This window comes from Protobothrops mucrosquamatus, unplaced genomic scaffold (genome assembly GCF_001527695.2).
Source record: "Protobothrops mucrosquamatus isolate PMUCROS unplaced genomic scaffold, P.Mucros_1.0 scaffold115, whole genome shotgun sequence".
NCBI classification, from domain to species: domain Eukaryota; kingdom Metazoa; phylum Chordata; class Lepidosauria; order Squamata; family Viperidae; genus Protobothrops; species Protobothrops mucrosquamatus.
The window spans coordinates 418,547-438,317 of NW_015386487.1; the positions used below are offsets into that span (position 1 = coordinate 418,547).

The 19,771-nt window shown below is 48.3% G+C and overlaps 1 protein-coding gene across 1 annotated transcript; it reads left to right on the plus strand.

Moving 5' to 3' along the window:
• The first annotated feature begins 918 nt into the window (after positions 1-918).
• Positions 919-6,900, plus strand: REXO2 (RNA exonuclease 2). The gene is made up of 7 exons (XM_015812902.1): positions 919-987; positions 1,636-1,719; positions 2,937-3,014; positions 3,839-3,950; positions 4,481-4,589; positions 5,452-5,505; positions 6,507-6,900. The coding sequence occupies exons 1-7, from the start codon at positions 934-936 to the stop codon at positions 6,634-6,636; spliced, it is 621 nt and encodes a 206-aa protein (XP_015668388.1). The 5' UTR covers positions 919-933; the 3' UTR covers positions 6,637-6,900.
• Positions 6,901-19,771: the final 12,871 nt, after the last annotated feature.

Here is a 19,771-nt window from a genome sequence, read left to right on the forward strand (position 1 = left end):
GTTTGAATACGTTAATCTCCCTGTTCCCCCTAAAATCTAAATTCCTAGAGAGGATCTGGCAGAATTGATCTGCCTCCCCCCCCCTCCCCCAAGAGGGGCTGTATATTCTGGATGTCCAAATCTTGTTTGGGGTGGATATTAAATGTCCCCTTTGTTATTTCTCTTCAGTCATACGTCGCTTTATCTTCTGTTACTGCCATTTTTTCCTTCCCAATTCATGAAAAATGAACGTATTGAGATTGCTCTCTTCCAGCATGCTGAAAGGAGGCCTCTGAAGGCTTTTGGCAGCTGGGCTGCACCAGCTGTTTGCTGCTGCTTGAAGGGGGTGGAATGCAGGTTCCTTCAGGAGCGACGGTGCCCCCTCCGCTGGGACAGAGGCAGAAGCGGTTCCTCAGAGCCCACCAAGGAGGCTCCCCTCTCTGGCCTTGGAAGTGCAGCCTCTGGTCCTTCCGGGCGCCTCCGCCTCCCTCTTCTGCTCGCTTTTTTTAAGCCGGTCAGCGGCAGAGGGAGCGCTACAGGGCAAAGGTTAGCAGCCCCCCTTGGCAGAGAGACCGCCTAGAGCAGCCCGTGGGGGGGGGCGCTGCTGGATTTCCTTTCCCAGCCGGGGGGGTGGGCAGCCCCGGTCTGGGGGTCCCGGGTGGCCCTCCGACCTCCAATGCGGAAGCTTCTGCCTTGGTTTTGGGGAGAGGACTACGCTTCCCAGCATGCTAGGCGCGGCGGGAGCGCCTGGTCTCGGGGCTCGTCTCAGGACTCCGCCTCCCGGCAGCCATTGCGGCAGGACCGCAGCCGGCGTCGAACGGGGCGCGGTGCCGCGCGGCCTGCCGGGAGCCGTAGTCTCCGGCGACTTCGGCGGGGATGCGTGGCGTTGGCGGAAGCGCGCGCGGCTGGCTGCGGCTCTGCGGAGGCGGCCCGGGGCGCGGCGGGAGGCGAGCCATGGCCGAGGCGGCCGCCCTGATGGGCCAGAGGATCGTCTGGGTGGACCTGGAGGTGAGGGGCCGGGGGGAGAGCAGAGAGGGGGGCAGGCAGGGGGGTCCCCCGGGGGGGCCGGGGGGGCTGGCCCCTTCTAAAACGGCACCCGGCATCTCCCTCCCCAAGTTGGGGGGGGGTTGGATCTGAGGGTGCGTCTCCTTCCTGGCCCTCTGCTGAACGGGGGGTGGGTCAACTTCCCCCTTTCATACCAGGCAGGCAGAAGCCAATGGGGGGCGGGAGGCGTTCCTGGGCTCTGCATGCTGTAAAATGAAGGACCAGAGGGACCCCTCCCCCTTCATGTACTCCCCATTTGATGGGCGGGGTTGGAGTTTTGGCTTCTGTGCCACAATCCGCAGGGCGTTTGGGGAGCCTTCAGAGCCGCATTGGGGCTAGAGCATGGCCAGTCAGTCGAGGGGTCTGTCTTGATCAGGCTAGGGGCCCCCGGCCCTCCTGGTGTCCAGGCCAGCTGCAAAAAGCATCATCCCAGTGTCACCCCGTTGCTTTCTCCTCTTGCACAGGCGGGGGTGAATTTCTTCCCCTTTCTCCTGACAGCCCCCCTCGTTCTGAAAGCCTCCCCCCATCCCCCATCAGTAGTGGAAGGTTAAACCTAATTCCCACAATCTTCCGCTGCCCGGCACCCACTGGCTTTGCTTCTCGGACCCTCAGATGACCGGCCTCGACATTGAAAAGGACCAGATCCTGGAGATGGCTTGCCTCATCACAGATTCAGGGCTGAACATCCTGGCCGAAGTAAGTTGCGGCTCCTCCTGGCTACCCTGATGGTTAGTTAAAGGTTTCCACGTTCTCCTGACCGATGGACCCTGGTGGGAATGTCTTGGCACCGAGTTCTCTGCAGGCCTCTGGCTGATGAAATCCTCTTTCTCTGCCTGAAATGTCCAGATGTTTCCAGGCTGGGGAATGGCTGCTGCCAACTGGGCAAGGCACGATAAACTGGAAAGCTGGCTGGCTGGCTTACAGCTGTTTTCTTCCCGGTGGCTTCTGAGAAAACATGAATCCCACTGCAGCATAAATCTGCGTGCTCACTCAATGATGCGCTGCCTATTACTTCTCTTGACAAGACAGATTTATTGTTTACAAAAGGAATTGTGAAACCTTCAGTGAAAAGAGTGGCTGGGCTTCTGACTGCTATGTTTTAAAGTTTCTTCTTTTCCCTCTCTTCTGTTCCTGCTTTTCTTTGTAACAGATGTTTGATTATATCCTCTTTTACTTTTGCAAAGGATGGCCCACACCTCTAGATATAAGCAGTAGATTAAAAAAATGGGGGGGGGATTAGAAGAGGTGGATTCTTCTAATTAGCATGAGATTTTTGGATGAGTGCAGGACCTGACCTGCTCCTCTCTAGTGGAGAAAGCCGCTAGAGATGATGAGACAGAACCATATTTTATGTGGGGATACGAGCGGCCTACTGCTTCTGCTTGCTGACTGCTGGCTCTCAGAGAATACAGGATTCCTAAAAACTCAAATAAGAATCGGCATGCTTGGCCTGGTTTCTCTGTGGGAAAGAGTCATGTTCTTTTTTGTTAGATGTGAGGGAGGCTGACGGTGCTGAGAGTGAACGTTGCGCCTGAACATAAGAATCCGGCTCAATTGTTGAAAAATCCTTTTGTGTTCAGAGGCTGTTTACCCTGAAATCAGCCAGGAATGTCAGGGACATCCACAAGTACGGGGTGGCCGATGCCCTGGGACTGAGGTCCATTACAGGAGGTCCCTACCCATTTTTCAGCTCTGGCCTTGCAGTCCTACTATGGCAGTGGTCTGATCTGACCTTCTTTGCCTTATGGATTGTTGTCTCCAGGGAGGTGTGGGGGTTATTGCGTTTTATTATTTTTGTATTGGGCATTTTATCCTTGTGAGCTGCCCGGAGTCACTGATGGTCAGTTGGGTGGCCGTATAAATTTTCATTCCATTCATTCATTCATTCATAAATGTCCTCTCTTCGTTGATAGGGTCCTAACCTAATCATTAACCAGCCCGATGAGTTGCTTGGCGGCATGTCAGACTGGTGCAAAGACCATCACGGGAAGGTAAAGCCTCCAATTTCTTAGAATTTTGTGCCTCCGAAGGAAGGGACCCTTTTCCTTGGGGGACGGTTCAGTGGTTTTGTAGCACAGAGGTGGGCAAGCCAGAATCGCCCTGATGTTGGCACCAAAGCTGCAGTCAGCAAAACCAAAGCTTGGAGACTCGGAGGTCGCCCATTCCTGCTGGAACCTGATATTTGAATTAAAACCTTTTTCCCGATCCTCCCATTCTTTGTTAGAGGAACTAAAATGGAGCTCATGTATGGGAAGGCCATTGACATTTGTGTTGCCAAGGAATAACTCCCCCCAGCAATTGGGCCAGGGTCCTGCCCTGCCCTGCCCTGAATGATTGGAGGGGGTCCCTTGTTTTGGCCAGGGGTCATGGGAATTCCAGAGGCAGAAATGGGCCCTTTGTTCAGGAATATCAACAAGGGGACAGTCGCTCCCCGGGAATGCAGACAGTTATGAAAACAAAGAGCCAGACCAGTTGGGTTTTTCTATGACCTCCTGTATGTCTGCAGCTTTTTCAGTGGTGGGCTCAGTCAGTCTTCTTTCCCTGGTTCCCCTGGAGTGGGGGTCTCTAGAGATCCTTCAGATGCTCTTAAATAATAGCACCTGCTTACCCCTTCTTAAACTCCTTCTGGCATCTTCGAGGAGTCCTTATTCCAAAACTCCTCCCCCAACCCTACTCAGCCCTCGCCTTGCTGCTCCAAGTCCCCGTCTTGGGCAACAGCCCTCAGAAATGGGTCCCTTGGAGCATGTGGTGGTTGGATCTGAGTGACTCTCTTGATGCACAAGCAGCTTCACTTTTCACTTCTCTTTTCTCACAGTCCGGTCTTACCAAGGCAGTGAAAGAGAGCACGATCTCCCTGCGCCAAGCAGAGTACGAGTTTCTGTCTTTCATCCGACAACAGACTCCACCAGGGCTCTGCCCTCTTGCAGGTTGGAGCAGTGAGCTTTGCCTCTTTCATTCTTTTACAACGGGGTTCCCCAAGCTTGGCAGATTTTAAGATGTGTGGCCTTCAACTCCCAGAAATACCCAGCCAGCAGGCTGCCTGGAGGAATTCTGGGAGTTGAAGTTCACACAGCTTAAAGCTGGAGAAGTTGAGAAGCACCGCAGTGGTTGGCTTAATGGATTTCAGCGTTAGCGGAGAAGGTCCCTGCAAGAGAGTGGCATGGAGCTGGCCCTGGCAGCTGGAGGTGGGGGTGGGGGGAGCCAGGCCAATGGGGTGGCCAGGCTGGGAGCTGTGGAGGGGAAAGAGGGCAGCAAGGTTAACTGGATTAACTGTAGCTTGTTGCTTTGGTGTTCAGGACAGCCCTCCATTTAATGGACATTCGGCTTCAATGGACCTTTATTCTGTTAAATCCAGACTTGGCTCTGATGGATAGAGATGAAATGTTGGCCTTTGCCTTTTTCTCCGTCTCCCGGCTGAGCATCCTGGTTTGACGTGGTGCTTTTGCCTCTCCTGTAGGAAACTCTGTTCATGCTGACAAGAAGTTTCTGGACAAACACATGCCGCAGTTCATGAAGCATCTCCACTACCGGATCATTGACGTCAGCACCTTGAAGGAACTCTGCAGGTTAATGAGCACCTAACGCTGGACGTCTTCAAGCTGGCGCCCACCAGACTTCCCAGCCGGGGGATCCAGTTGGGGGGGGACGGGAGGGTGGAATGGGGAGACTCGCCTGATGGGAGCAGAGGTTGGAGCGTGTAGCACAGCGAGGCAGAGAGCTCCCTTCAGGAAAATACCTGGCATTTAGGCAACACGTCACGGTTCTCCTGCCCTAGAATTAGGTGGAGATTTTGAAAACTTCATAGTTTCCACTGAGCTTTGCTGAAAATGTATATATAGTACTTGACTTATCACCACAATTGAGCCCAATATTTCTGTTGCTAAACAAGACAGTTGTTAAGTGAATTTTGCCCCACTTTATGACCTTTCTCGCCATACTTGTTAAGAGAATCACCGCAGTCATGAAGTGAATAACGGCTGTTGAATGAACCCGGCTTCCCCCTGGACTGGGCTTGTCAGGAGCTGGCAAGAGGCGGCCACGTGGCCCCCGGGACCCTGCAACCTTCGTTCATGTGCTCACGTGGCCATGGGGATGCATGCTGCAATGGTCATACATGTGGAAAATGGAGTCACTTTTTTCGGTGCCGTTGTAACTTTGAATGGTCACTAACTGAACTGTTGTAAGTCGAGGGTTATCTGTATTTCTGTTTGTTGTTTTTGAGGAGTGGAGGTTGACAAATAATACCCGTTTTTAGAAAAAGTGTTTACAGACCACAAACTGTTTTCGGTAAAGCTGAATTGCCAGCACTCGAATCTCATGGCCTCGGTTCTTCCGAGCATCTGCCAGCCCTCCGTTGGTGTGGCTTCTGCATGGGCAGCTCCTTTGGGTTTCTCAGCAGGGAGACAATTGTTCCTTCCTCTCATCCAGGCGCTGGTATCCTGAGGACTACGAGATTGCTCCCAAGAAGTCTGCTTCTCATAGGTGAGCTCTCGGGGGGGGGGGGGTTCTGTCTGCTCCTAAACTCTTTTAGCATTTCATTCCTGCTTTTTCTGCCCAGCGTGATTTACGCAAAGAGCTTAAGGGCAAGTGGCAGTTACCTTGTGGGCATCCTCCACATCTGAGGAAGGGCTCCACAGTCTGCAACCAGGGATGCTTCCCTCCTTCAGCAAAGGCCTTCAGTGATGTTGGGGTTTCAATTTCCAGAATTCCCAACTGACAGGAGCGCCAGGTTTAACACCTCCACAGCCTGGGGGAAGGCTGGGTCATGTTACCCCCATCCCATTCCCTTCTTCAGACTTCTGATTTCCCAGAATTTACAGCTGGCAGCTCTGAGTTGGTAAGGGCAGTTCTCGTGGCCCTTCTGCCGCCATGGAAGGGTGAGTTGGCAGGGAACCATTTGAAAAGCTGCTCCAGTACTATGCAATCTGAGTTGGGGGCTCCTCTGAGCCCCCCTGATCTGCATCTCTGGGAATAACATGGAGAATGAAACAGGCCCCCATAATCCCCCCAGTTCCCCGGGGGGCACGGTCCCTAGATATTCGAGCAGAGGGCTCAGCTTGGGAAACAGACCAAAAGGCTTTGAGATGTAATCAAGTCAGAAGAAGACATGCCACCCACAGCTGGAATTGGTAGAAAAGGGCCAGTTTTTCCAACCTTAATTTTTTCCGATAGTTGCTTGTCTGTATGAATGCAGGGCGAGCAGCATGACAGGAAGAGCTTTGAATTTGTGGTGAATATTTTTGCTGCCTCATAATTCTTTCCATTCTCAGGCATTCATTGCACAGAAAGATGGGATTTCAATAGAACTTCCTCTCCCTACTGAGAGTGTAAAACTTGCGTTTGTATTCCTCATTTATTTATCAAATTTCTACACCGCTCATCTCACCTAAGTGACTCTAGGCAGTTTGCTAACCACATCATAAAATAATATAAAAGTGTGACTTATCGGTAAAATATATTGACTTCCTGAATTATTTTTTTAGAGCCCTGGATGACATCCGGGAGAGCATCAAAGAGCTGCAGTTCTACAGAAATAACATCTTTAAAAGGAAAACAGACGAAAAGAAAAGAAAACTGGTGGAAAACGGGGAAAGTGAACAGTCTATTAGTTGATCCTGCGTCCTGATCCTTTAGGAAAACCTCCAGAGCCCAGGGCAGTCTTCCTGCTGAAGAGAAGAAGAACCTTTCAGCTCCGTTGCTGTCTCAAGAGGGTGATGTGACAGGATCCCAGATGGGACAGGCGTTCAAGGCCTGCCCCTGACACTCGGTGCTTGTTCAGTTCAGAAGTACAGAATACCTTCTTTCCTTGGAGAATTGCTTTCATTTGCCCCAAGCCCCCTCATTTGTTTCAGAATTAAAATCAACCTCACTGCAAAATAGTTGCCTTTTCCTTGTCTCCCGTGGCTCCATTTTGGTGGTGGTGGTGGTGGTGGTGGAGGAGGAGGAGGAGGAGGAGATGATGATGTGGGAGCATTAGCAGGATCTCATTTATGCTGCCTTTTATCATCTTGGCTGTCGCAGCTACTTCATGAGGCAGATTAATTCTCTCATTCTGTTCCAGAAGGGGAATATGGAGACAGGTAGTGTGTGGAGTGTAAAATCATCTGAATAATCTCTGGCAAGGCAATAGGTTTGCCTCCTAAACGTAATGCATCCTTCGCTGTCCAGTGCGAGGCTGAACCTTAAAAAAGATTTGGTGTCATTTTGGTGTAGGCCATCCGGTGTAATCTGTTAGGAACGCCTGGAGCCCTGGCAGAGCTCCGTCTTCTGAGAAACAACTTTAGAAGCCTCGTCCAGTTTGGCCCAAAGGTGCTTTTCCAAAAGGCAAATAGACTTGGTTTTTTTCTTGGAAAACGTTTCGCTTCTTATCCAAGAAGCTTCTTCAGTTCTGACTGAGAATCTCCATAGGCATCCAGCGTGGTGTTGCCTTGTAGCCTGGGGGGTGGGGGGGAAGAAGCCTACGTCCTCTTGGATGCGGGGACCCAGATAGAGTCAGTTGGAGCAGAGCCTCGGCCGAAGCTGCCAGGGCAGCCGCTTCCTGTGACAACTGAAGGCTACCAAGAAAAACAAAGCAAAGGATTAAGACAATCGCAGAAAAAAATACAACTAACATAAATCTTAAGGTTGCAGTTTTGTCTTTGAGAAATAGAAAATTGAAACTAAGTTTTTAAAAGCTGCTTCTTAGAAAATTCCGTTTTTAATTCTTAACCTCTCGGCATGTTCTATGCTTGCATCATACTGAATTCAGACCCACAAGGAGCCAGGAGATGGACCTAGCAAGAGTGGTTTTTGCAACTGTTGCTACTTTTAGCTGTTTCGGACATGGAGCTTCTCTCTCGCATCAACCCAAATAATTGTGACTTTGCTGAGCTTCTGGTTAGAGACAATTCAAAGTATGAAGGAAGAACAATATTTTACAACTGTTCAACTGCCGATAGGAAGTATTTTGAGGAAAGATGCTGAATATTGTGCAGGAGCTACACAACATAAGCAACACAGCAACCCTGTCTGTAAGCAGAATGTTGGGACTCTAGCCTTAAGGCAAACTTACTGCTCATTGTGTTTGTGAGATGCTGCAACCATTGCCACTCTTGTATCTCCCAAAAAATTAATCAGTTTTCTTCTTAAGCAAATGTAAAGCTGACCCAAGGTCCCAAAATTGCAGGAGACCAGTTCTGCCCGATGAAGCCACTGGGCAGTTGAGAACCTACCCCAACCACACATTTCTTGCTTGTTGTCTCCCTTCCTGATGAAAGAAAAGAATGGTAAACTTGCAACTGAGAAGGACTGGACGAGGGAATGTCAGGGGAATCACACAAGGAACTAAAGAAATTACTGATTTTACAAAAATCATCCTTGTAGGTCAGGGGTCTTCAAACTTGGCCCTTTTATGACTTGTGGACTTCAACTCCCAGAATTCCTCCTGGGAGTTGAAGTCCACAAGTCATAAAAGGGCCAAGTTTGAAAACCTCTGCTGTAGGTCTTCCCATAATAAGATCAGTTTAAACAAGCCACGTTTGTTCAGTACAGGTTGTTCTTTAGCATTTAAATTGTTTTAACATTTGACCAAAAACAAACAAACAAACCCTAAGTGTTCCAGATTAATGTTTAACTTGAGACAAAAGCTCAGCAACTACTTTGAATGGGCATCTATAATCATTAATGGTGTTTTTGCTGCAAAGGATCTTCGTTCTCTAGTGTTTGTTTTCTCTCATTTTTAAAAACAACACCCACTTTCAAATATTGTTTAAGTTGGGCAGCTACATAATTTTAAATGTTCAGTGCTGGACGCCTCTCTCACCCTCTCTCTGCCCCATAGCTAAGCCTGCAGCCAGGAATTGCCTTCCTCCGATTTAAACAGCTACACAGAAAATGACCCTCCAAAGCTTTAATTTTGTCATTTAAAGCTATTCTTTTTCGCTCTCTGGCTTGTATCCAGAGCTGCTTCCCCAAAGATGCCATCTGACAGCGTGACTAAAGGTACCCAGGTGTGCAGGAATTAAAAGTGGAAGGAGAGATACCTGGCAAATGAGCCAAAGTCACCCTCTTCCTTGTTAAATTCATGATCAATTCATTAATGGGGAACAGCACAGTATCTCTTCAAGAACAATCCTTCTTGAACTTAATTCATGTAGGATATTGTTGGGATTAGAGAAGGAGACAGGCATGCAAAGAGCTTTATGAATATCTCATGTGAACTGGCTGAATCCACACTGCTGTCACAAATCCACAAATTAGTTGTCATTTTTGAAACAGCCACCAAAAATTTCATCTTCTTCCAATAGTGTTTTTTTTAACTGTTGCATATTTGATTTGGCACCATTTTACACAGGCATTTATGAAAGGCTTACTAGAAGTATGAAGCAAAGCATGAGTCATGTGTGTTTGTGTGCATGTATGGTTTTTGCATTAGCTGAATTAGCACTGGTTCTATACGCGGCTTGTCGAGATATTTCGATTGTAGAATGATAAAACATGCAATTTCCAAAGGAAAACTGGGTTCATTTCTTGCAGTAAGAACCCCAAAGACTCTAATATCACCTCAAAGAACAACAATAAAGAAGGAAGGAAGGAAGGAAGGAAGGAAGGAAATGGGTTTCACCCTAATAATTACAATAATTACTATAATATTTGGGTTACTTGGGAACTGCACCCCAGATCTTGGCCTTGGGGTCTGACTTAACATGAAAATCTACCATTCAGAGATCTGTTTTACTGGCTGGATCAGTATGAATTAAAGGGCTCAGCAACTCTATTTAACATAAAGCCTACAAATAGTCAACAAAACTGCTAACATCTCATTCTTAATACCATCCCTGAGACTGTTAAAATATTACGATCTGAATAAAAAATGATGGATTACATTGTTAAAGACAGTTGGATTGTTTAAAGTCTGGGCAAAAAGACCCTTATCGTCCCACCTCCCCCCCCAGAAAGAAATATAACTTTATTGAGTATTTAAAAGTCATGGCCACTGATTAGTTCTGGCCCAGACATTCAAAACTGCAGCCTTCATTTGGAACATCTCCAGAACGTCGTTCCTGCAAGACAAAAGCCTGGGTGGAAATTTTTTATTTATATGGTGGGAATTTTGCAATTCATAGAGAACATTTGGAAACTTTGCTGCTGGCAGGACAGCGTCTTTCCTTGAACTGATTAATTTGGGAGGTGAGAACCGATTGCTGCTCTGTGGGGGGTGAGACCAGTGGGACAGGTGTTCAAATGAATATAGAATGAGACTACAGTATCTTTACCTGATTGAACAAATATACCTGCCAGCAGGAGAAAAATCCACAGGGTTTCCCCCTCCCCTTCTCTGGTTTTCCTGCTGTCAGTCCTCAGGTATGTTCACCTAATGAGGTGCCTGTCAAAGTTGCGAAGAGACCCAGATAGTTTGTGGAGAAGATGAACCATCAGGTCTTCTTCACTGCAGTTTACTGACAGGTGGATTCAGATAATGATGGGAAAGCTTTTGAAATGATGTAACCAGGTGGGAATTCTTGATTCATTCCACATTTTCAAGGAGTTCCATGAAATGCTTTGTTCAAACTACTCAGCGATAATGGAGCAAAACATCCCTTCTGTCAGTCATGGCAGAGTTTTGGCCCCTGATATCAGTGATGGAGCCAGCTTTCTGTACAGAAAACAATGCCCATCTTTCAGAAGAGGATGTCACTGGCACCCCTTGTGGGTAGAAAGGAGGAGCCTGGTTGGGACTCTTGTTGGCTAGGAAGATGGCACCAACGCCTTGGTGCTCTGGTGATGTTCCTGAGAACCTTCTCAATAGGACCTAGAAGAATCTGAGAAGAGGAGCTGATGACAGCAAGGTCCAAAGGGCACACCAGGCACTTGGCATGGAAAAAATGATGTTGACTGGGGATTTGGGAGGTTGCAGTCCCAAAATCTTAGGAGGAACTTTGTTGAATCAATCTGTTTTACAGCCAAGATATACAGTGTTTGGGCCAGCATCATGTACAAGTAACTATGAAATAAACAGTGAGGCTTTTCCTAGAAGATCTTATGGATTCTAGAACCACTAAGAATTAATGACAAAGAGGAGAATTTCCAGGGCAAAGGAAGACAAATGGGGTCCCCAAGGTGAGCACAGTCTCAGCAGATGACCTTTGGGGTTAATGTACCAGAGATGCCTTGGCAACGGAGGCAGAAGAATCTTGGAAATGGGCCTGGTGGCATTCCGTCTTTTTCCTGGGTATTTCTAACCTGTCTTCTAGCTCAGGGGTCTGCAACCTTGACAACTTTAAGACTTGTGGACAAGTTTTAAAGTTGTCATGGTTGCAGACCCCTGCTCTGGCTACAAGCTTTGTATCAGCCTGGCCTTAGGCAATCGCCCCTGGGAGGTTGAAATTTCGAAGATCTGAAAAGCACCAGCACGGGGAACCTGCCTTTAAAGTGCATGGTCCTTTTTGACGACAGAAACCAGCTTGGCTGGCTCCAATGGCAGCCTCTTCCTGTTGATCTCAAGCCGAACCTTTCATGGCCACGTGGTCTTTGAACCAGGCAATGCTGGGGAATCAGCTGGGGATTCTTCAAAGTGGCACCTTCCCACAGACCGATTGCTGGTGCCCAGCCTTGGGATTGATAGTGCTGGCTTGTCACGCAAACACTGGGCATCCAAGGTTATCGTTGTTACTGGCAGCCTCCAAAGAAAGCAGCTTTTCTGAGTTAATTAATTAGAACGATGTGCCAGCAAACTAATTGCCATCGTGCCATCGCACACCAAAGATGAAAGTCAGCAGTGGTGAGTCACAAACCTTGTTGATTGTGCCAAGCCCCTCAGATGGAGCTTGTGGGAGCAACCAGGAAGAAAGAGGCTGCTGTGAGGCAGGACCCCCCCCCCAAGGTCTCCCAGCCCAGCCCAGCCCACTCCCCTGCAACTGAGATGGAGGAGGAGGGGGGCTTCTGGAGCAGTTTATGGGCTTCAAATTTCACCCCTCCCCTTCTGAAATGGATTAGGATGACTCAACTGCCTTTCTGGAGCAACTGATGGATGAAAAGGCAGGACGGGAGGACATTGTAGGGAAGGGTCTTTTAAATTCTGCCCCCCATTCCTCACCCCTCCCTTGACTCTCTTCCAGCCACCCGAATAGCCAAAAGAGGGGCTTGGGACCCCACCGAGCAGAGCAACATTTGAGGTGTGTAGGGGTGCAAAATTCTGCAGAGGCATCTGATGTAGCACTTCTTCAGACAACATATCTGTGGAGAGTCTCAGTCATGGTTGTCCCAGAGTTTCTTTCAAAGGGCAGCTGGACTTTGTTTTTCCTTGAAGATGTTTCGCTTCTCATCCAAGCAGAATTGAAGAAGCTTCTTGGAAGAGAAGTGAAACGTTTTCAAGAAAAAAACAAAGTCCAGTTGCCCTTTGAAAATGCACCTTTGGTTCAGACAGAGTAGTTGTCCATGGGGCTGGGAATAGCTAGGAACACCCAGTGTAAACCCAACAGCGCAGCTAGTAGAGTTGCTATGGGTACAGACAGAGCCCCTCCCGCCCAGCATGGCCTTTAACGTAAGACTACCAGGGAAGGTTTCATAGCATGAAAGGAGAAGGATTATCACTTGCAAAGCCCTGTGAAGTCTGCAGGTGTGACTGCTTACCTGACATTCCCAACAGACAAAGAATTGCTTTTGTGCACGGAACCGAGTATGAAAACAGCTTTGTGTGTGTGTATTGTGCGCACCTTTGAGCCAATGAACTGCTTAAAGTGCCACAGGAGAGTAGCTACCGAATTATTAATATTGAATTTTAAGTGCATGGGGATGTAAAGACAATCCTGCTTATCCTTCATCCCTGCCCCACTTTGGAATTTTGGGAGTGCAGTCCCAGTGTGCCCCCTCCCCAAGGCCGAGTGCAGCGCTTGGGTAGCCAGCATTGCTGATCCTTGCAGCATGCAAAATGCATCTCTTATAATAGCTGAGTACTAAAGGGCTTGTTGCAAAATGGTAACAGAAAAACAGAACAGCAGAATAACAGAGTTGGAAGGGACCTTGGAGGTCTTCTACTCCAATCCCCTGCTCAAGCAGAAGAATCTATACCATTTCAGACAAATAGTTGTTCAGTCTCTTCTTAGAAACCTCCAGTGTCAGAGCATTCACAACTTCTAGAGACAGGTTGTTCCACTGATTAATTGTTCTAACGGTCAGGAAATTTCTCCTTAGTTCTAGGTTGCTTCTCTCCTTGATTAGTTTCCATCTGTTGCTTCTTGTCCTGCCTTCAGGCGCTTTGGAGAATAGCTTGACTCCCTCTACTTTGTGGCAGCCTCTGAGATATTGGAAGACTGCTATCCTGTCTCCCCTAGTTCTTCTTTTCATTAAACTAGACATACCTAATTCCTGCAACTGTTCTTCATAACCCCCAGACCAAAATTGAAATGAGAGCGAGAGAGCGCTCCTGAGGGAGTTTAAGTAGTACAGAGGCAATTAGTGAATGCGGGGCCTGAATTTCAGCTAACAGCCACCCAGTTCCACTTACCAGCTTTTAATAAGGTATATAAAACAAACTCACTGCAGTAGAGTAGAAGTAGGCATTTACTCACTAACGTGAAACATTTTGTGGTGCCAGCAGGTGGCAACCTTTCCATTTGTTATTTGGCTGCAAAAGGCCAGGTGGGCTCCAACAGGTTCTTTGAGCAAAAACTCATTTTTGTGAGTGGATTTTCCAAAAAGGGAATTGGAGCTTTTCCAGGGCTACGTCTGAGAAAATGAGGTGTTTGGGGGATTTCTCTGCTATCGAAAGATGGTGACCGTTCCTCTGAGCTTTTCACAAAGCCAACAGTGCTACTCCCTTGTTTTAGGGCGCAGGTGACGCAGCACAATTGCTTGTGTGACTGCCAATCTCCTCCATGCGGTCGTCTGTCCAGGTGCATTATCCATGGCTCCCTGTGCCAAAGACTTGTCACTTCTTATGAATGTTCTCATCTGGGCTTCTCGGGACTGTCATAAAACCTAGAATGGTTGGAATTTTCCTAAGGATCCCAAGTCCATCAGACACAGTTTTCCAGGGAAGGCCAACGTCCCACTTCCAAAGGCTGTTGCAATCCTGGCACTCTCCTGTCTCCTGTTTTTGCCTGCTCACCCATCTCAGGAAGTACCCCAGGACTCTTCACTCGGCCCCTGCTCTTTATGTGACCCCTTAGTTTTAAACAGGATTAATAAATAGGTGGCCACCATGTATAAGCAAAGTGGCATTTGCAAGAACCTCTCTGGAGCCCTCCTTGATTTTCCTGGCAGTCTTAGAAAAGAAAAATGATGGGAGCTGCAACCCAAAACACAGTTCACAAGTGTTCCCGGCTGCTCAGGAGAAAGACCCAAAGGCTGTGGCTCCCTTGGATGGCTAGGAAACTGCCAAAATGTAATATATGAGTGTTTGCTCAGGAAATCTTGGATCACATTTTAACAGATTGTGGAAGGCAGCCGAGATGGGGTTTGCAGGACCCAGCAAAACCTGGAATAACAGGGTTCATTTTCTGGGGAAGGTCACCTTCAAGAAATTGTTTTCCACTGGCTGGAAAAGCTTGCAGGAGAGGCCGGATTTAGACACAGAGCCAAAAAATCCCATGGGAATGGAGTGCACTGGATTTTGATTCCCTGTGTTGTGTGAATGTGGCCACTGGGATTTGAAAACCAGACTTAGAAGGTACCTAGTTACTCAAAAGACATAGCTGGACAAACCAGGGGTTTTCATGATGTTTGAGCCATGTTGGCAGTCTGGTTCACACAACTGGCCAACCCCTAATGAGATTTGTTTGGTTTCCAACTGCCGTTTTTGCGTCAGTCAGTAAGGGTCAAGCCATTAGAGATTGTAAACCTTGGTTTCTTGTGATGGACGCTTGCCATTATCTTAAAACCATGGCTTACTGTTGTTCATTAACTCAAACGTTGTGGCTTGTAAATTGTGATTGACATCTGAACTTTAGCTTTAAAACAGGCCTGGGAGCTTATTCCCCAGTCCACTTTCAGGGCCACCAGCCTGCCCAGTCGAAAGCCCCCTTGGCCAAGGGAGGCCTGATGTGGGCGTCTTGGCAAGCACAGGGCTGAGGGGGTCATGCAAAGCCAGACACGGAAGGCGTCTCTTCCTGGTGTGGCCCAGCAAGTCTGCTGGTGTGGTGCGGCGGGGCGCTTGTGTGTTGCTGCACAAGAGGATAAAAAGCCAGAGAGTGATTGAAGAAGCCACCCAGGGCAAATAAGGAGAGAGATTAAGTGGAGAGTTTTACTAGAAAGTAATTGTTTTGTATATACTCTAATTGCAGTGCACTTGTAAAAACTGCCCTCATAAGCTAATCTGCTGTTAGATTTTTCTTTATGTGTTTTTAATGAATTAGCAATAAAGATGCCTCTGTTTGCAGCTGCCATAAATGGTTCCAGAGAAGGAGCAGATATGGAAAGATGAGACTCGCCCAGCCAGGCCAGACTCTGGGGAACAAAACTTCCCAAACTGGGCATCTGTGGAGGGGAGGGTGAGGGTGGGCAACATCTCCTGCCCATCCCCCACGCCCTTGGGTTGGAAGACTTCCCTGGAACTCTTTTTGTTCTTCTAGTCATCCAAGCAGAGACAGAGTTCTCTTCTAGAAGATCTTGATTCAATCCCTTAGAATGGTGCCAGCCTTAAGATGCGTTGACTTCAACTCCCAGAATTCATGGTTGGCTGGGGAATTCTGGGAGTTAAAGTCCCCACATCTTAAGAGGCTTGAGAATTACTGCTTCAAACAATATAGAAACAAGGACTGAAGATACCAGTGTCTTACTCCAGGCTTTAGGAAACCAGAAGCAGCAAGGAATCAGATGCCACGAGGAGCCCAAAGAATGCCAGGGGGCCTTGTATGGCTGCAGACTGCAGCTCCTAACTCTTGCCTCTCCACGACAGCTGAACTTCTCCAAAAGTGAGAAGATCCTGACTTCACTGAGGCTTGAGCAAGGTGGAAAGGCTAGATGGGTTGATTCCTGCTCTCCTACAGAGGTCTCCAAGATTGACATCCTGTCAAGCACCAGGGATATCAGGAAATCCTGGCTCTCTACAATAATCTGAACTACTAATGATCAAATCAAATTGGCAGTAGAGTCAATGGGATTCAAGGTGGGCTGGACTTAGATCTCTTGTGGGCACAAAGGGACTCAAGGCCAATGACGCGCTTGACCCCTCCCTCCCTCCCTCGGTCTCAGCCTGCTCATCTCCTGCAGCTCCTGGGGGAAATGGACCAAGCAAGTCTAGGTGGGCAGCTGAGTGAACCAGGTGGCCTATCTGAAGAGCTAAGGGGGGAGCGGTACCTGCATACACGTGGGCAACAGTGGGGAGCCGTGGATCCAGAAAGAGATGGGCTAGAAGGAAAAGGGCCGACTTCCCCCTGGCTTCAGGGGGCCTAAATGCGTTTAGACAGGGGGACGAAAGAGCTGAGCAAGAAGTGCACTGTGCCTTTTGGAAGGAAAGGAAATGGATTTCAACTCGAATGCTTCTTTATCTGCGTTTGCCCTGCGTGAAGCACCCCCAGGCTCTCCACCCTGCCTGGGCTGTTTTATTCATTCCAGGGCTTGTAACTGGTATTTGACATGTGCTGAAACAATTTTGTTTATTTGTTTGTGACCTGAGTCACCACCAGGTGCCTTGTGTAAATGAAACATGACACGGCAGCCTTGTTTCAGCTGACAGGCATTTAAGATGTATGCAAATCTACCTCTTGGGCAGAGGCCACCCAAGTATTGTGAACAGGAGGCTCCGTTTAGCAGCCTCGCGTTTCTTTAGATAGACTTTAGGAAAAGGCTGTCTCGGGCTCCGGACAAGGAGCTCTGATGGCCACAGTGCTGGCCTTCTTGAAGAGGGTTGGTCCAGCAGTGCAAAGAAAGAGTTTGGAAGATGAAGTTTCTAGTGGGACGTGAGATCCCTTTATAAGAGTCTTCTCCATCTAAGAAGAACAAGTCCAGTGATGAGAAAAACCTCCTTTGACCAACCCCTAGTGGGTTACTATCCATCTGAATAGAAGAAGGCCAGAGAACAAGGTCCTTCAGTTATCTTAGATCTCACTTCCCATCAGTCTCAGCCAACAGGCCCGTTAGCTGGAGCGTGGTAGTTGCCATCCCAACCATCTTGAAGACCTCAACCCTGTGTGAGGAAAACAAATGCAGATCCAGGTTGGGGAATTCTGCTTCAGACCAAGCAGGTTGAGCAATTCTGCCTCCTTCAGCAAGAGAATGCCCCTCTTTTTCAGTTTACTTGCCGCAGGAGAAGCATATCCATCGGCAAAACACAAAGACTAATTTTTCCCAATATGGACAGCACCCTTTGGCTAGCCGAAGGCAGAACAGCTTCTCCTCGCTGACCCTGGTGGCTGGAAGGCCCCTGTCCTTCCAGAAGGGGTGGAGTCTGCCCGGAACAGATGAAGAACACACTGCTGTACAATTGCACATCTCAGACATGTTTTATTTTCCATTGTTGCTGGTGATGATACCCTTTCACTGAAATAACTTGCCCAGGCTGACAGATAAGCTTTTAGAGTCGTGAAATCTTGGTGATACTTTAAGTGCCCCAAATGACAATACAAAATTATCCTGCAGATATACCAGGCAAGGGGCTTGTCAGAAGCGTTCCTGCCCTTTGAGGACTGAGGTTCCTAGGCTGATGGGCACATTCTCCTCCCACTTGATGGGCCCAGCATTATGGCCTCATCCTGGAAGGTCTTGTCAGCCCTGACAAACATCACCTGCATGGTTGTTTGGAAAGTCCAGGCAAGCTCAGAGGTGACTTTTAGATTTGGGGGGTGAGGGTGGGTGGGCATCCTTCTCCTCTCTCTTTCAAGCACTAGAACATATTGCCTCATCCATCCATCCATCCATCCACCTATCCACCTCTCTGCTCAAAATGCAGCTCTAGAAATTATTTAGAGAAGCTTACGAAGGAAATGGAACAGCCTGATCTTGTTCACACAACAGATTCCCTGAAGGTCCTTATTCAAAATCCTCAATTTATCTGGTCATTAGATCTAATTAAATTCCAAAGACCTGGAGGCCCAATGATGGGTATTGCTTTTTCTCACCAATTAAAATGGAAGAGATTAAAAAATGCTCTGGTTGCTTTGTCCTTGCATGGATAATTGGGGAGTGGGAGGTTGGTCATGTGCTGTGAAGGAAGAAAGAAGGAGCCTCTTTACCCAAAATTGCATATCTTGGCCCAAAGCAGCATCTTAACAAATCCTCACCAGGCATGGTCATTCCCCATCCCAAGAAATACAGAGCCATCCCTCACCACTGAGCTGATGTTCTCTCCCCTCCATTCCTGAGTTGAGCTCAACCCCCCCCCCCCCCCCCCCCCCCCCCCCCCCCCCCCCCCCCCCCCCCCCCCCCCCCCCCCCCCCCCCCCCCCGTCTTTGCCAAAGCCAGCCTGTCTCTGTTTCGACTTGCTCCCTAGTGGTGCCATCCTGGTTATGGGTCACAAAGTGTGGGAAGCAAAGGCAGGGGCTGAGGCCTTGAGTTCTGCCGCCTGCCCTCTTTGGCATGCCATCAGCTGACAGGAAACCCTTTCACCACTGGTGGTCCCATCCTAGGGACAGGTTGTGTTCTCCTTCACCTGTCCTGTTTAACGCCTCCATTCAGTCCTTGTCCATATTTTAATTTTAAGAGGCAGAAATCACCAGGAGCACTTTTATTTAGGATTTTTCTCCCATTCTTCCCTTCCCCCATTTTGTTCTTGATACCAATAACAAAGAACTACTCATCTGTGTTCTGCTTGGGGAGTCACCGGCAGTGGGTGGGGTCCCATCTATTAGGAGGTGGGAGGGACAGCCCACCCTGCACAAAGGCTAGAAATCCCCTGCCCCTCCCATCTGACTTTGCCCCCAACACAAAGGGCGGCAGATTTCACACTCTCTTCACAGCTGCCCCCTAACAATGCTGTCAGCTTAATGCTACCTTCACACAGGGTTCGTCTGGCTGCTGAGCTGGGGGCAGGTGGAGCGACCTCCCAGGGACGCAGAAGGGGAAAAAAGCTTTCCAGGGTATGTTTGTGTCATGGGTGGAGGTAGGTGGGGAAAGGTCCACCAAGGGTACTTTGGAATGTCACATTTTGTGAACGCCTTCAACATAATGCTCTTAAAGCAACCGCTAATTATTCCCAAGAGATACTCCATGCTTTGGTTTTGAAGGGAATTACGGGATGCTCTCAGTTTACAGAGTGCATTTCAGTGTGTGTGTGTGTGTATGTGTGTGTATATGTGTGTCCGTATGCTTACATTGGTCTCCCTGTTATCACAGTATTTGTGTTTCTCTGACAGGCTCAATTATCCTTGTGATAGTGAGACCAATTAAATTCTTTTGCAACGATGAATCAGAACATTTTAGAGCAACATGTTCCATTATGCTAAATAAAATATGCATTGAAACTGGACCTACATCAATTTCATGGAACTAATCATCTGAAAAACTTGGACGTTAACACCATTTTAAAAAAATGTATTGATTCAAATTACCAGCAACACAAAGTTCGTACGGAGGCTCGAAGGAATAGTGAACGTTGCTCCCAGGCAGATGGAGTCTGGATTTGCTACTAGTGAGAAAGAGAGAGAGAGAGAGAGAGAGGGAGGGAGGGAGGGAGGGAGGGAGGAAGGAAGGAAGGAAGAATATCTAATATCTGCTCTTTGATAGAAGAGGTCCACCATTTAAAGTGATGATGATGATGCCTCTTTTGTTTTTGTGTTCTTTGCCACCGAAATTCAGAGGTCATCATTTCCAAGGGTGTGCTACCTTATTTCAG

What these genes read in the sequence shown, in the direction of transcription:
- REXO2 (XM_015812902.1), top strand. Translation starts at nt 934, where the DNA reads ATGGCCGAGGCGGCCGCCCTGATGGGCCAGAGGATCGTCTGGGTGGAC. An exon ending in TCGTCTGGGTGGACCTGGAG is followed by an intron (nt 988 to 1,635) that starts GTGAGGGGCCGG and finishes TCGGACCCTCAG; the next exon opens with ATGACCGGCCTCGACATTGA. An exon ending in GGCTGAACATCCTGGCCGAA is followed by an intron (nt 1,720 to 2,936) that starts GTAAGTTGCGGC and finishes CTTCGTTGATAG; the next exon opens with GGTCCTAACCTAATCATTAA.